Below are 13,890 nucleotides of genomic sequence, written 5' to 3'. Positions count from 1 at the left end.
CAAATTTTACAAATGAAAAGTTAAAAGTAAACATTTCAGTTCAATATTGTCTCAATCTTGCTATGAGATGTTTATAAATATTACTTCAAATTACACATAAACAATTACTGATACATATTTTTAAATATATTTATAATTTACAATCTAACAAGAAGCTCTAGCTATTACCAAGCTAGGGCCAGGTTAAGGTACATTCCAAGCTAGGACCATTATAGACCCAATAATCAATATTGGCAAACATTTAACATAACATAACATAACATTTAATTTGACCTAATATCAATTTAAGCGCAACGTTTTTTCGCAGAATTTTAAATTAATATCATGAAAAAATTTTTATAACTAAATTATAATAAGTACCTATTATATAATTTTCAATTATAACATGAAATTTCAATTTAAAAAATCTTTTAATTCATTAAGTTCTAGAAATTCACCATTAGGGTGTTGTGGGGTGATGTGCAACACAGCCGATTTCTGATCTACAGTTTAATATTGAACAGAGCCAAGTATTGCCATTTGTTTGTGTCCTCAGTAACTTGTTTTTGATATATAACTCACGAGTCAGCTCGCAGCTAGGTTTGTACGTAAGTTGACTTAAATTTCTCGAGCAGGAAATTAGAGATAAAAAATAAGAGTTATTTTCCTTTAATTATATTCCTTATTCAATTATGGATGAATAAAAAATTAAACAAAAAAATTTTTTTTCTTTGGTGAAATCTCCAATTTTTAGATGTCAAAACCATATCTTAGTAAATTTTTTTTGGCAGATTTCGATATAGTTTGCATTGAAAAAACCTAAAATTAATAATTAAAGAGATTTTCATCGATATTTATGCATTACATACCTGAGTGATTTTCACGTAACTGTGCAATTTCAAAATCAGTTTTAAAAGAAAAAAATTTCGTTTTTTTAATGTTAAACATCACTTTTCCTCATCATTAGGGCATAATATAGTTGTAATTTAAACGGTTTTACTACAGCTATGATTATAAAAAAATTATAACAAATTTTCGAAAATTGGCTGCCTCGGAGCTGACCACCCTATGCATTGAATCATACTGCTCAACCGGGGCTATTTTATGTACGCGTGGTATTTAATAAATAAAATTATTAAAAAGAACCTCTTTGTCAAAAAACCATAAATAAGTTAATTAAAATCCTTAAAACTTTAACCGGTAAGCAACATAACGGCAAAAAATTAACTTTAATTAATATTTATAAGTTTTTCAAAATAGTTTTAAAACTATTTCTCTCGTTTCTCTAATAACTTGAAAAGTGTATTAGATATTAAATTGTTATTCATTTAACCTTAAAATATTAATTTCAAGTTTTTGAAAAATATAATATTCAAAACGTTTAAAAAAGCTCTTATTGAAATGATGATTCAAAGTTATTTACATGTGTTTAAATGATAGTTTTTTAATTATCATAATGTATTATTGTAAAATGTATATTTAAAAAGAAAAAGTGTTATTTATTTTCTGAGTAATATAAAATTTAAAGAAAGGTTCTTAATTTTTAATAAATCATGATTTTAGCAAAATCTTAGTGTTTTATTTTACATTTTGTCGTATAATATTTACAACATTTTTTTTAATATCTCATTCTTTTTTTAATTTACTCTGAAATATCTACACAAAAGATTTAATGAAGGAGAAAGGATCAAAAAAATGTTTACGTAACATTACACTGAGAAAACTGGAGAGTCAAATTCAGAGGTTCAAAAAGTGTATGTTTCCTTTGCTTATGAAGAGAGTTAAATAGTCCTTCTAAAATAAATTTTGAATTGATAATGGAAATCTACTTATATTCTCTCCCATTATATCTGAGGGTTAAAAGTTGCGCAGAAAATGTGTACGATCTGATGCGCGCGAAATTATTTTTCTGACATTTTATGTATTTAATTTAGGGGTTAGGTTGCCATATTTATTCATTTCGCGCCGGATAAGGAAGGGATTTCTCAAGATGGTTAATTTGTCCCTCTGTTAGAGAAATGGCACGAATATCTGTCAATGGTGAATTTGAACATTTAGATTGTTATCCAATAGCTAACTCTCAAATATGAACGATTTGTCCCCCCAGATGTTTAGTCCAATACTCCAGTTTTCTCAGTGTATAAAAAGACAAAGTTCGATGCACAAAGTAGCTTCATCCCGGGGTCTATTTTGTGCACAACTTTTAATGACTACAACTCCGACAAAAAAATTTATTTCATTGCCTAACTCATAGGAAACCTTCAGAAGGAAGTCCATAACATATGTCAAAAGTTGATTTTCTTTTAATTCTGAATTTGAATAAAGCATTGAGTTAAAAAAAGCATTTTAATGCAAAAAATAGCCCCTGCAAAAATATTTACTATCAGCTTGACATAACGAGAGAATTTCATTTACATAATACATAATACTGTGCTTCAGGCGCGGATCCACGGTGGGGCGAAAGGGGCGATCGACCCCCCCCCCAAACACACTTACTCACAGTGTAATGTTAGGTATTAATATGTCTATGCCTTCATTACTATAAGGTTTTAATTTACGAATCGCCCCCCCAAATTTGCTTCTGGATCCGCGCCTGCTGTGCTTCTGCTTGGTTGACATAAAGACATTTTAAATTAAGCACCAAAAGTAAAGGCTTTTTTTCGAATATTAAGGTATTTTTTAATGAGTCAACGGTTGCCGAAGCACTGAAATATAAAAGGACACAACTATGTCTGTCCTCTTCTATAATATGTGTTGTTGTAGCAACTGTTGATCCATGAATTTGCACCTTCACACTGTACGCCACAAGCGCCACGGAACTGACATTTTATGTGACACCACGGCGCTGACATTTGACATTCAAACTAACCTAACTCCGACAATTTTGCAAAATAAATCTTTTCTTTGGGCAGATAATTTGTTTCTAATATAATCTTCGAAAAAATCGTAATAATTACCACAGAGAGTGTTTATAGATTAAAAGAATAGTAATACCACGGTACTGACCACTTTTTTTGTGAACTTCACATTTTTACAAAAAAAATTGTTTTTAACTGTAGAACTTCCAATTTTAGAACTTTTTTTTACAGATATTTGTTGCTAATGGATCTTATTTTAGATTGTAATTCCTAAATAACATTAAAATGTGCCATAAACACTTAAATTGTAGAGAAAAATATCTTATTACAAAATTGAAAAAATTTGTGGACAAAACTATTTTACATTTTATAACTTTATAAGAAGTATTAGAAGATGCATTATATGCACAAATTGTTCACCTATATACACAATTCATATTATAAAAATGCTCGTTTCCAGTTTCGGCGTTTTCAGTAAAATTTCTAAATTTTAACTTAAAATTTTAAAAAACGGACACGCCACGGAGCTGGCATTTTGGAGGGAATTCTGCAATTTATCAAAAATTATAAGATAGATTTGTACATATTTGTGGTTGCAAATAGGTTTTATATATACCTGTAAAATGTATCCACACACAAGTAAAAATTTTTTATTTTTAATGTGTTTTCTGTGACGCCGCCAAATATTACAGTTACGTAAAAATCACCCACCTGAATTTTACTGGTGTTGCACATCACTCCAACTTTTTTGAAAAATCCAAAACAGACGTTTTTGAAAAAACGAAAAATTTGTAGGAAAAATTTAAAATTCTGAAAATCTAATAATGCAGAAATATTCTATTATAATGCCTTTAAGTCATTCAATTTTATAATATTTAAAAATTTAATTATTTGACATGTTTTTCGTCCAACGAAAAAAATCATTGCACATCACCCCACAACATCCTACATATTTTATAATAATTTTTATTATTTCTAAAAAAAATCTCTAAATCTAAATGTAAAAAACACACGTGTTAATACATGAGAAAAAATTAATACACGTGTAAAAACTTTTCCTCGTGTATTTACATGTGTAATATATGTCCAAATAAACACGTGAATATTTTCACTAGGGGCTTTTTTAAAATTAATTTTAAATTGTCTGGAATAACATTTAAATTTATTACAATCATAAACTTCTACTTAAAGTGAAAATAATATTTTTTATTAATAACATACCTATTTATTTCTTTTGTTACAAAAAATTCTTTTCTTACAATTTAAAAATACTACTCACATAAAAATGTAATTTGACATTTTTTACACACACACTAGCTTGGCCATTTTTGTAAAATTATTTAATATCAATGAGTGCCGGGCTGAAAAAGTTTCCCTTTTATCTAACAAAACAAATACAAAAATAATAAAGTGAATGTGTGAATAATTAATGGACCCAAAAACTGATTGAATGTGAAAAAAGAGATTTTATTGCATTTTTGCAGCAATTTTTAATGTTTCTTTAAAGAAAATAGTTCTTTTCTGTATAGCTATACCAAAAATATAATATATGAGGCATTTTACGTGAAATGTCCTAAGTTGAAATTTCAACTTCTTGAAAAAAATTGAAACTCGAGGAATTTGTTGTTCTATCAAGTAGAAATGTGACCCAAAAAATATTTTTGATTTTTTCGAAAAATTGGAGGGGGTAGAGGGGGGTCAATTTGACCAATTTTGCCAACATCGGCTACTTTGTGAATTTTTTCTGAACATACTTGTAATGGGAAAAATTTTTTAGAATATGTTTCTGAAAGGTTTTTTCGTCCTCTTTCCAATGGTGTATTTTATTTTTTAATATTTTAAAAATTTACCCTAATTTTTGATAATTTATATTTAATTTTCAATTTCCCAAAAATCGGTCCGTTTTTTTTTTAAATAAATTATTGCAAACGAAAGCTGAGGTTTTTTCCTATCGGCATGTAAATTTTCAGAATGCCCTTTTTTTTTGTTTTTGAGTTATTGAATTTCAAAGAATAAATTGCAGCGCGCTGCGTCGCGGTTGCACTGAGCCGCGTGGCAACCCATGGCAACCGGCGTGAGACGAGGCGCCCGGGACGCTGCGCGCCGCAATTTATTCTTTGAAATTCAATAACTCAAAAACAAAAAAAAGGGCATTCTGAAAATTTACATGCCGATAGGAAAAAACCTCAGCTTTAGTTTGCAATAATTTATTTAAAAAAAAAACGGACCGATTTTTGGGAAATTGAAAATTAAATATAAATTATCAAAAATTAGGGTAAATTTTTAAAATATTAACAAATAAAATACACCATTGGAAAGAGGACGAAAAAACCTTTCAGAAACATATTCTAAAAAATTTTTCCCATTACAAGTATGTTCAGAAAAAATTCACAAAGTAGCCGATGTTGGCAAAATTGGTCAAATTGACCCCCCTCTACCCCCTCCAATTTTTCGAAAAAATCAAAAATATTTTTTGGGTCACATTTCTACTTGATAGAACAACAAATTCCTCGAGTTTCAATTTTTTTCAAGAAATTGAAATTTCAACTTAGGACATTTCACGTAAAATGCCTCATATATATGTTACGGTCATTGTCGATTATTGGGCATTGTCGACAATGCCCGGGCACAATCGACAATGCCCACAGTCACTGGACATTGTCGATAATGCCCGGGCAATGTCGACAATGCCCACGGCCACTGGGCATTGTCGACATTGCCCGGGTATTTTTAACAAAATTTAGTAAAATGTGACAGTGACCGGGCATAGTCAGCAATGCCCGGGCAATGTCGTCATTGCCCACTTACTTTTGGGCAATGTTATTTACGATTAAAAAAAGACGATTTAATTAGAGAAATGCTTTATTTATTTATTTATTTTTGCAGGAAAGGCTGCTGTGACATTTTGATGTGCACTTTTTTATTTTTAAAACATTTGCACTTATTTTGTGCACATCCTGTCTTGCAGGCGCATCTTTCATACCCCTGAGCACCAAAAACACTGTTTTTGGAAGCAGCTTCTCTCAGAGATATTTCTCTTCACAAAACATCTTCAACCATAATTAGGTTTGCGTCGCATTTATAAAATTCGCTTCGCACGTATTTCTTATTTAGAGTTCCGTGCTCGTTTCCTGAAAAATAATATTTGATTAAAGAGTAATAATGATAGAGTTACAACACGAAATTTGTAAGCCACAAAAGACACCTACCCAGAGTGTAATAATCATTGTCAATGTTAATAATTGCTGCTAAAACGTTTCGTGGTGTACCCCTAGCCCTGTCCACATCAGGAATTGGTATTTTAACCGTAGACCCAATGGAAACAGTCGTTAGGTTTTGAGCAGATAACTTCAACATTTTTATTGCTTGCCTTCCCAAGATCTCTCTTGCATTTTCCCTGTTTTCCGAAATGGTTCGAAGTCGTTTTTTTATTGGAGTCTCTGAAATTATAATTAATTTAAAGAAATATGTTATTTAATATTAAATATTAATAAAAAAATTTTGTATAAATAAGTATTAATAATTTAAAACTAATATTATCAATGTTCAAAATAACAATAATTTGCTGTTAAAGCATTTTAGTACTATTCATTTACTTTGTAACTAATGTTTGAAATTAATAGATTCTTTATTATCATATTTATTATAACTACCAGGCATAGATAAGTCCAAATTTGAGTCTTGGCGGGATGTAGAAGGAACTTGAAAGTCGTCTGTGGCATTCGGAGTATCTGTGACTGTGTTAGAAATGTGATTACTTTGAACAGTGCTTTCAATATTCGGAAACTCTAAATTTGTTTCTGTTGTTACAGGTGTGTCAGTCACACTTGTTGTGATTTCATTATCCGCATTTTCCGCGCAAATCCTTTCGATGTCTTCCTCAGTATTGATATTATTAATTTCTGATTCAGGAATTCCAATTGATAAAAGTCCGACTTGTGCAAAGCAACCAAACATCGCCTCAAAAGGCGAACGACCTATTCCTATTAAAAATAAATTTATAATTTATAATTTATAATTATAATTTTTTATTATTTTAGTAAAAATAAATTTATTATTTTAGTAAAAATAAATTTATTATTTTAGTAAAAATGAATTTATTATTTTAGTAAAAATGAATTTATTATTTTAGTAAAAATAAATTTATTATTTTAGTAAAAATGAATTTATTATTTTAGTAAAAATGAATTTATAATTTTAGTAAAAATGAATTTATAATTTTAGTAAAAATAAATTTATTATTTTAGTAAAAATAAATTTTTTACCTGAGTGAAGCGATCGATTTTTACGGAATTGAACGATATCTAAGGCGTTGGGCCAATCCTTTGAATTGTTCTCTTCCATCCACGCAGACAAAATTTCCTCTATGTCCCTATTAGCCCTTTCTACTGATCCTTGAGACTGACTATGGCGTGGTTTACCATGTACAATCTTTACTTCACTCCACATCTTGTGAAGTTCTGTAATGACAGAATTCACAAATTCCCTTCCATTATCGGAGTGAAGTATTGCAGGTGCACCAAAAAGGGTATAGATTTTCATTAAATTGAAGGAAATTTCTTCTGCTCTTTTGGATTTAAGCGGACGCAAGTTCACAAATTTGGTTAAGTGGTCTTGGTAAACCATAATGAATTTGAACCCATTGTGCTCTTGCGACTGCATGTCGATTAGGTCTAGCTGTGCCCTGGAGTTGTAAGCGGAATGCAAAATAGGTTTTGAAACTAAGCCTCTCTTTTTATTCGAACTTTTTTTTTGGCACACGACGCATAATTTTAAGAACTCCATAATGCACTCTCTTGTCACGTTGCAGTATAGTTTTTTGCACTCATATTCCATTCTGTTTCTGCCTCCATGTCCAATCGAAGAATGTGTGTTCCAAAGAACTTCAAATAAATCTTCATTTTTAATATAATAAATAATTTTGTCATTACCACTATTTATAGGTTTCATTAATTTCTGTTGATCATTTACAGAAATTATGTCAAAGCGTCGTAAAAACCTACATTCATTTGATGTCTTCTTTTCTTTTACTTTTAAACTTTCCACTTTTTTAACACACTCTTCATATTCAACGGAAGAAATAAATGCACTATTATCGTTGCGTTTTTTAGAAATTAATTCATTTAAAATTTCATTAAACCGTATTTGATTGGAAATATCCATGATAATCAATATTAAATTCGCGACGATAATTAACGACAGATAGTTTCAAACTAATCGAAATTATTTGTCTTTATACTACAGAGAGTAGGAAGCTGTCGAAATTTGATTGCAGTACAATAGATGTAAATTTTGTATACGTTATTGTTGTGTGATTAGCTTTGTATATATCATGACGTATGAAGCTATTATATAAAATTTTCGACATTGCCCAAGTTGGACCGGGCAATGTCGACATTGCCCGGAAAGTTAAACGATATGAATATTTTTAGACATTGACCGGGCAATGTCGACAATGCCCAGTGGCCGTGGGCATTGTCGACATTGCCCGGGCATTGTCGACAATGTCCAGTGCCTGTGGGCATTGTCGACAATGCCCAATAATCGACAATGACAGTAACATATATATATATATATATATATTAGGGTGGTCCTTAAAAAGGTTTTTTTCGAATTTCTTTGCTCCCAGGGGCTTAAATGCTTCCAAATTAATAAAAAAAAATTCCCTAAAAATTTGAGCTCTTAATATTAACTTTTAGATAGTCCGCACTCAAACTTAAGTTTAAAAAATTTTTTTTATTTTTTTATTTTTTATTAATTTATTTTGATAAAATTTGGAAGGTGAATCAATACTCAGGAGTATTACGGTCACAAACACCTAAAATCAGACAAAAGGATCTTCAAAAATATCGAAACAAATATTTTTTAGCAATTTTTGAATTTTTGAAAAAAATCGATGATTTTTGTATTTTTATAAATAACTTTTTTATCTATTAATATTTTCATTAATTCTTGTCAAAATTACATTCCTGACATGAAAACAAATCGATTAATGTATGGGGCATTCCAGGCCAAATCGGAAATTATTTTGCTTTTGCATCTTAAATTTGTTTTTTAACATTTTTTTTCTTTTAGTACTCTTTGAAATGAGCTACCTTGATTTTTTTCAAATTTTTTTCATAAAGCGGTTCAGAAGATACAGATTTTTGAAAAATGACGTTTTTAAGGTATTAGTCACGGAGTTGGCTCTGGTCAAAAGTTTACCGGGCCGCTTACTAGAGTGGGGCAGTGAGAGTGAGTGTAATAGTTTAACTCCCCACTCTATTCGTTCGTATGAAAATTCAAATAATTTAGTTAGTTTTTTAACTTTCTGTCTATTGACAGAAAGTTAAAAAAATAACAATTAATAACTATTAATAACTATTTATAGTTTGGCGCGGTCAAAAAATGTCATGTTTTTTTTATTTATTTGTTTCATCTAATTGAATACTTTGGTAGGGGAAGTGCGCCGGTTGTGGGCACCCTCCGGTTGTGGGCACCCCTACGTAAACTTCGACGGCAAGCAGACTTTACTGATCTAAGTATTGCAAGTCGTGTTCGTTGACAATACGGACTTTTCGTATTGATAACGAAACAAATATATGCATTTGTGTAATAGCTGTAAGCATAATAAAGAAAATTTGCATTAAATAAATAAAAAAGTAATTTTGTATTGTTTTCGAAGAGCAACATATGGGTGTAGATTCGTTCAGAAAAAAAGGGTTTAATTTTTTTTTTGCAGTGTTGTCATTATATTTTGTGATTTACCTTCGTGTTTAACCAAAATCCTGCATCACAAAATGTGTTGGTCTTTTTAAAAAATGACTGTCATTCCCGGTTGTGGGCACCTTTATGTTAAGGAGGCTCTACCATCTGACAATGATGAGGACTACTGTCTCATCTATCTAAACTTTCTGCCAAGGAAAGTGACAGCCGCAAACTCCATTAAATGCGATGAATATAGTCGTTCAGTGCATTCGAAGTGCGTTATGTTATGCGTACTAGCTACTTCACATGCAAGCATTATGCTTTTGTTAGCGATGAGCATATAGTGTGAAAACGTGTCATCATTTTTGTTCTTTATCCCAGCAAATTCTCTTAAAATAAAGAAACTTTCATTTCTTCTTTATTTGTGTTGGTTTCCTTTAATATTTTTCCATTTTTAGCGGATTTTTCAAGGGTGCCCACAACCGGGTACAAAATTTTTTTTGTCAAAAAATTCCCATTTCACTAAATTTCTAATAAAACTTTTTTATTTAAAGGAATCAATTTAATTCCTTCACTGACAGTCACCTTAGACCTCTAGCTTTAAATTCGTACACATATATTTGTATAATATGCACATGGACAAATGTTATGAGGCAAAAACAAAAGGGTGCCCACAACCGGAACACTTCCCTTACTTTTGTTTTAAAATCTGACGATTAGTTATCATATAAATAATTATTAAACAAAATCAATACATGCATAGGGTGCTTCCTCCATGCAAAATGTATGAACTTTGAATTCATTTTTTGAAGCTTTGAAACGGTCAAAATTAATGAAATTGGTCTCATTCTGTAGATAAATACTCCAGGAATAAGTATGCAAAATTTGAAAAAATTCTGACGAAAACCATTTTACGCGACTAATACCTTAACGTAAATTTTTTTAAATGCTTATAACTCGGTCAAAAATTGATCAAATTGGACGTTTTTATAATGAAAAGTTTTGTTTTCACGCGTAGTTTTCAATAAAAATATTTAAAAAAATTTTTTAAATACCTAATTTACGATAAGATTTTATAATTTTTAAAATAAAATTTCATTTGTAACAATGTATGTATCAATCAATTTTTTTAAAAATATTTTGTAAGAAACTAGCTGTAAATTAACAATTTTTAAGCCTTGTCTGATCGTGCGAAAACGATGGGATCTATTTAATTTGAAATTTTTAATGTTTATATACACAATGAAAACGGTAGGCCAAAAATCTGGATCTCCTGAACCGCTTTATGAAAAAATTTGAAATCAATCAAGGTAGCTCGTTTCAAAAAGTACTAAAAGAAAAAAAATGTTAAAAAAAAATTTAAGATGCAAAAGCAAAATAATTTCCGATTTGGCCTGGAATGACCCATACATTAATCGATTTGTTTTCATGTCAGGAATGTAATTTTGACAAGAATTAATGAAAATATTAATAGATAAAAAAGTTATTTATAAAAATACAAAAATCATCGATTTTTTTCAAAAATTCAAAAATTGCTAAAAAATATTTGTTTCGATATTTTTAAAGATCCTTTTGTCTGATTTTAGGTGTTTGTGACCGTAATACTCCTGAGTATTGATTCACCTTCCAAATTTTATCAAAATAAATTAATAAAAAATAAAAAAATAAAAAAAATTTTTTAAACTTAAGTTTGAGTGCGGACTATCTAAAAGTTAATATTAAGAGCTCAAATTTTTAGGGAATTTTTTTTTATTAATTTGGAAGCATTTAAGCCCCTGGGAGCAAAGAAATTCGAAAAAAACCTTTTTAAGAACCACCCTAATACTATGTTATAGTGATATAAAGATGAGTTTGTATGTTATTTGGGTTATTTGTAAAAATGCTAAATATATATACAATATTATATAATACAAATATTTCAAATCGAATGAAAAACATTAAATTAAAAAAGATCAAACGAAGGTAGAAAAAAAAAATTTAAAAAAAAAAAAAAAAAAATTTTTTTTAAAAAATTTTAGGGAAAGAAGTCTCTTATATATATTATATATGAGAGACTTCTTTCCCTAAAATTTTTTTTTAAATTTAAAAATTGTTAAAGATACGCCATTTTGAATTTTAATATTAATTTTATAAAATTTTTAATATCTCGAAATATTGTTTGTAGATTTTTATAAAATTTACACATTTTTTAGGTAAAAGTTTGTAATTTGAAATAAAAATAAAGTTAATAAAGAAATTAATTTTTAAATCAAAAATTTTAGGTATATCTCCGGCTGCTACTCTTGAGAAAATTGATTTTCAATAGATTTTCTTCAAGTTTTGAGATAATGTTTCTTTGTAAATATTTAAATTTAATTATTTAATTATTTATTTAATTTATTATTTAATTTAAAATTTAATTATTTAAACTCTTTGCCATGTCAAAAAACGAGATATTGTGGTTGACATTTTTTATTTTTAACATAATCACATGTAAAAGTTAAAGTTTGAACTTCAATATCTCAAAATTTAGCATCGCAAAGGGTTTTCAAATTTTTACCACATTTAAAGGGCACCCGAAGAGATATTTTCTTAAAATTTAAAGAAATTCTATGGAAAAACAATTTTTTCAAGAGTAGCAGCCGGAGGATTCAAATTTTTTTAGCATCGACAAAGATTTTCTATGGTAAAAAGCACAGAAAATTACTGTAGAGCCTTAAAAATTTCCAAAATTGATGAAGAAATTGTCGTTTATCATCAATTTTTCAAAAATTTAGAAACTGTTTGTACCACACTACCACAGGCCGACAGAATTTACAAGAATCAAAGAATAATTTTTCAAAAGTTTCAACGTAATAATTCCGAATCCAGCGTCATAGTAGACCCTGCACGTCAGGTTTTCGAGGTATTTTAACTTAAAAGTGCGAAAGACCAGTTTTTTAACATCAAAAAATAATTGTTATGCCAAAAGTTCAATATTTCATCTAAAGACGCTACTTTTCTTCTTTAAAATACATTTTTGAAATTTAAATTATTTTCATTTTCCTCTGAGTAATTGTTCATTCTGTTTACTGAGTTTGGAAAATTCTTTGAAAACTAAGTAAAAACAAACAAGCCTTTGATAATAATGAAGAAGAATATTACTACAAACCAGGATATAAATTTCAAATACTTCTGTGTATTTTTGGTACAACTGAATGCGAATATGATGTCAGATTTACCAAATCGTCTGCCATATACGATGATCTGCTATTTTGAATTTTGAAAATCTGACGTAGAATTCGTATCCAGTTATACCGAAAATCTGCAGAACCATTTGAAATTTAGATGTTTGTAGTTAAATTTTTCTATATTATCGAAGTTTAGTCTATTTCTACTCAATTTTGGTAGAATTTGCCTAACTCACTAACAAATGAAGATTTTTTAAGTATCCGAAATGAAAAAAATCGAAAATTTTTGTCATTAAATTATTGTATGGCTTTACTGAAACGATACCAAAAAAAAATTAGATGAGCAAGACACAGGTGTCTGGAAGGAAGAAAAAGATTGTTATAATAAGTATATGTAAAAATTAGCAATGAAAGTTATTAAAAATTACGAGAGTAGTTCAAATTTTTATTTTTTGAAAATTTTGCACAGTGCAGCGTGCGTAAAACTTGCACTGTGCAGCGCGCATAAAACTTGCACGACAAAATTAAAAATTTATTTTAACACATCAAATTCAAGAAGCACACTTTGAAACATTTTGCAAACTATTCTTATCATTGCCAGCTATGTTTTTTAAAAATTTTTTTTAAAACGTCCAAATTTAAAAAAAATTAATTTGCTTATATAATTTTTTATTTTTTTAAAAAAAATTAATTTGCTTATATAATTTTTTATTTTTTTAAAAAAAATTTTAAAAAAATTTGTTTTGTAACAGCATTTAAAAGTTGAAGAATAACTGAACCTTTTTTGTATCAACGAAATTTTTGTAAGACCAATAATTTTCAAGTTGTAGACCATTGAAAAAGGTCTGCTTTTCAAAAATCAAATTTTCAAAATTTAAAATGTGAACTGAAATCTGACGTGAAATTGCCCACATATATATGTAAATAGATGTTATCAAAAATCGTTAACTAAATAAAAGAAAAGTTAAAAATTTGAATTTTTTGTTTTTAAAAAACTTTTTAATCAATTGTATCTAGAAAATTAAACCCTGTGAACACACACATAAATAACAATTATCAAAATAATTTAAAAATTATTTTTGCTCCTTAAAAACAATTTTTTCTGAAAAAATTCCAAATCACCCCTATAAAGGGGTGATTTTTCCATAAATGAACAGCTACGATTTTCGGGTTAAGTTTTCTCTTTTCAGAGGGTGCTAAGGAACCAGAGGGTAACA

At 28.8% G+C, this 13,890-nt stretch overlaps 1 protein-coding gene across 1 annotated transcript; it reads right to left on the bottom strand.

Annotated features, from left to right (window-relative positions):
- Window positions 1-5,876: 5,876 nt before the first annotated feature.
- LOC122507570 (KRAB-A domain-containing protein 2-like) lies at window positions 5,877-7,286 on the bottom strand. Its single transcript, XM_043620356.1, has 4 exons — window positions 7,103-7,286; window positions 6,491-6,820; window positions 6,047-6,277; window positions 5,877-5,968 (listed from the first exon to the last, which is right to left on the bottom strand). Exons 1-4 carry the CDS (start codon window positions 7,284-7,286, stop codon window positions 5,877-5,879), a joined length of 837 nt encoding a protein of 278 aa, XP_043476291.1.
- Window positions 7,287-13,890: the final 6,604 nt, after the last annotated feature.

This window comes from Leptopilina heterotoma, unplaced genomic scaffold (assembly GCF_015476425.1).
Source record: "Leptopilina heterotoma isolate Lh14 unplaced genomic scaffold, ASM1547642v1 Lhet_472, whole genome shotgun sequence".
Lineage (NCBI taxonomy): Eukaryota > Metazoa > Arthropoda > Insecta > Hymenoptera > Figitidae > Leptopilina > Leptopilina heterotoma.
Note: the sequence above shows the minus strand (reverse complement) of the source record. Positions and strands in the feature narration are given on the sequence as shown.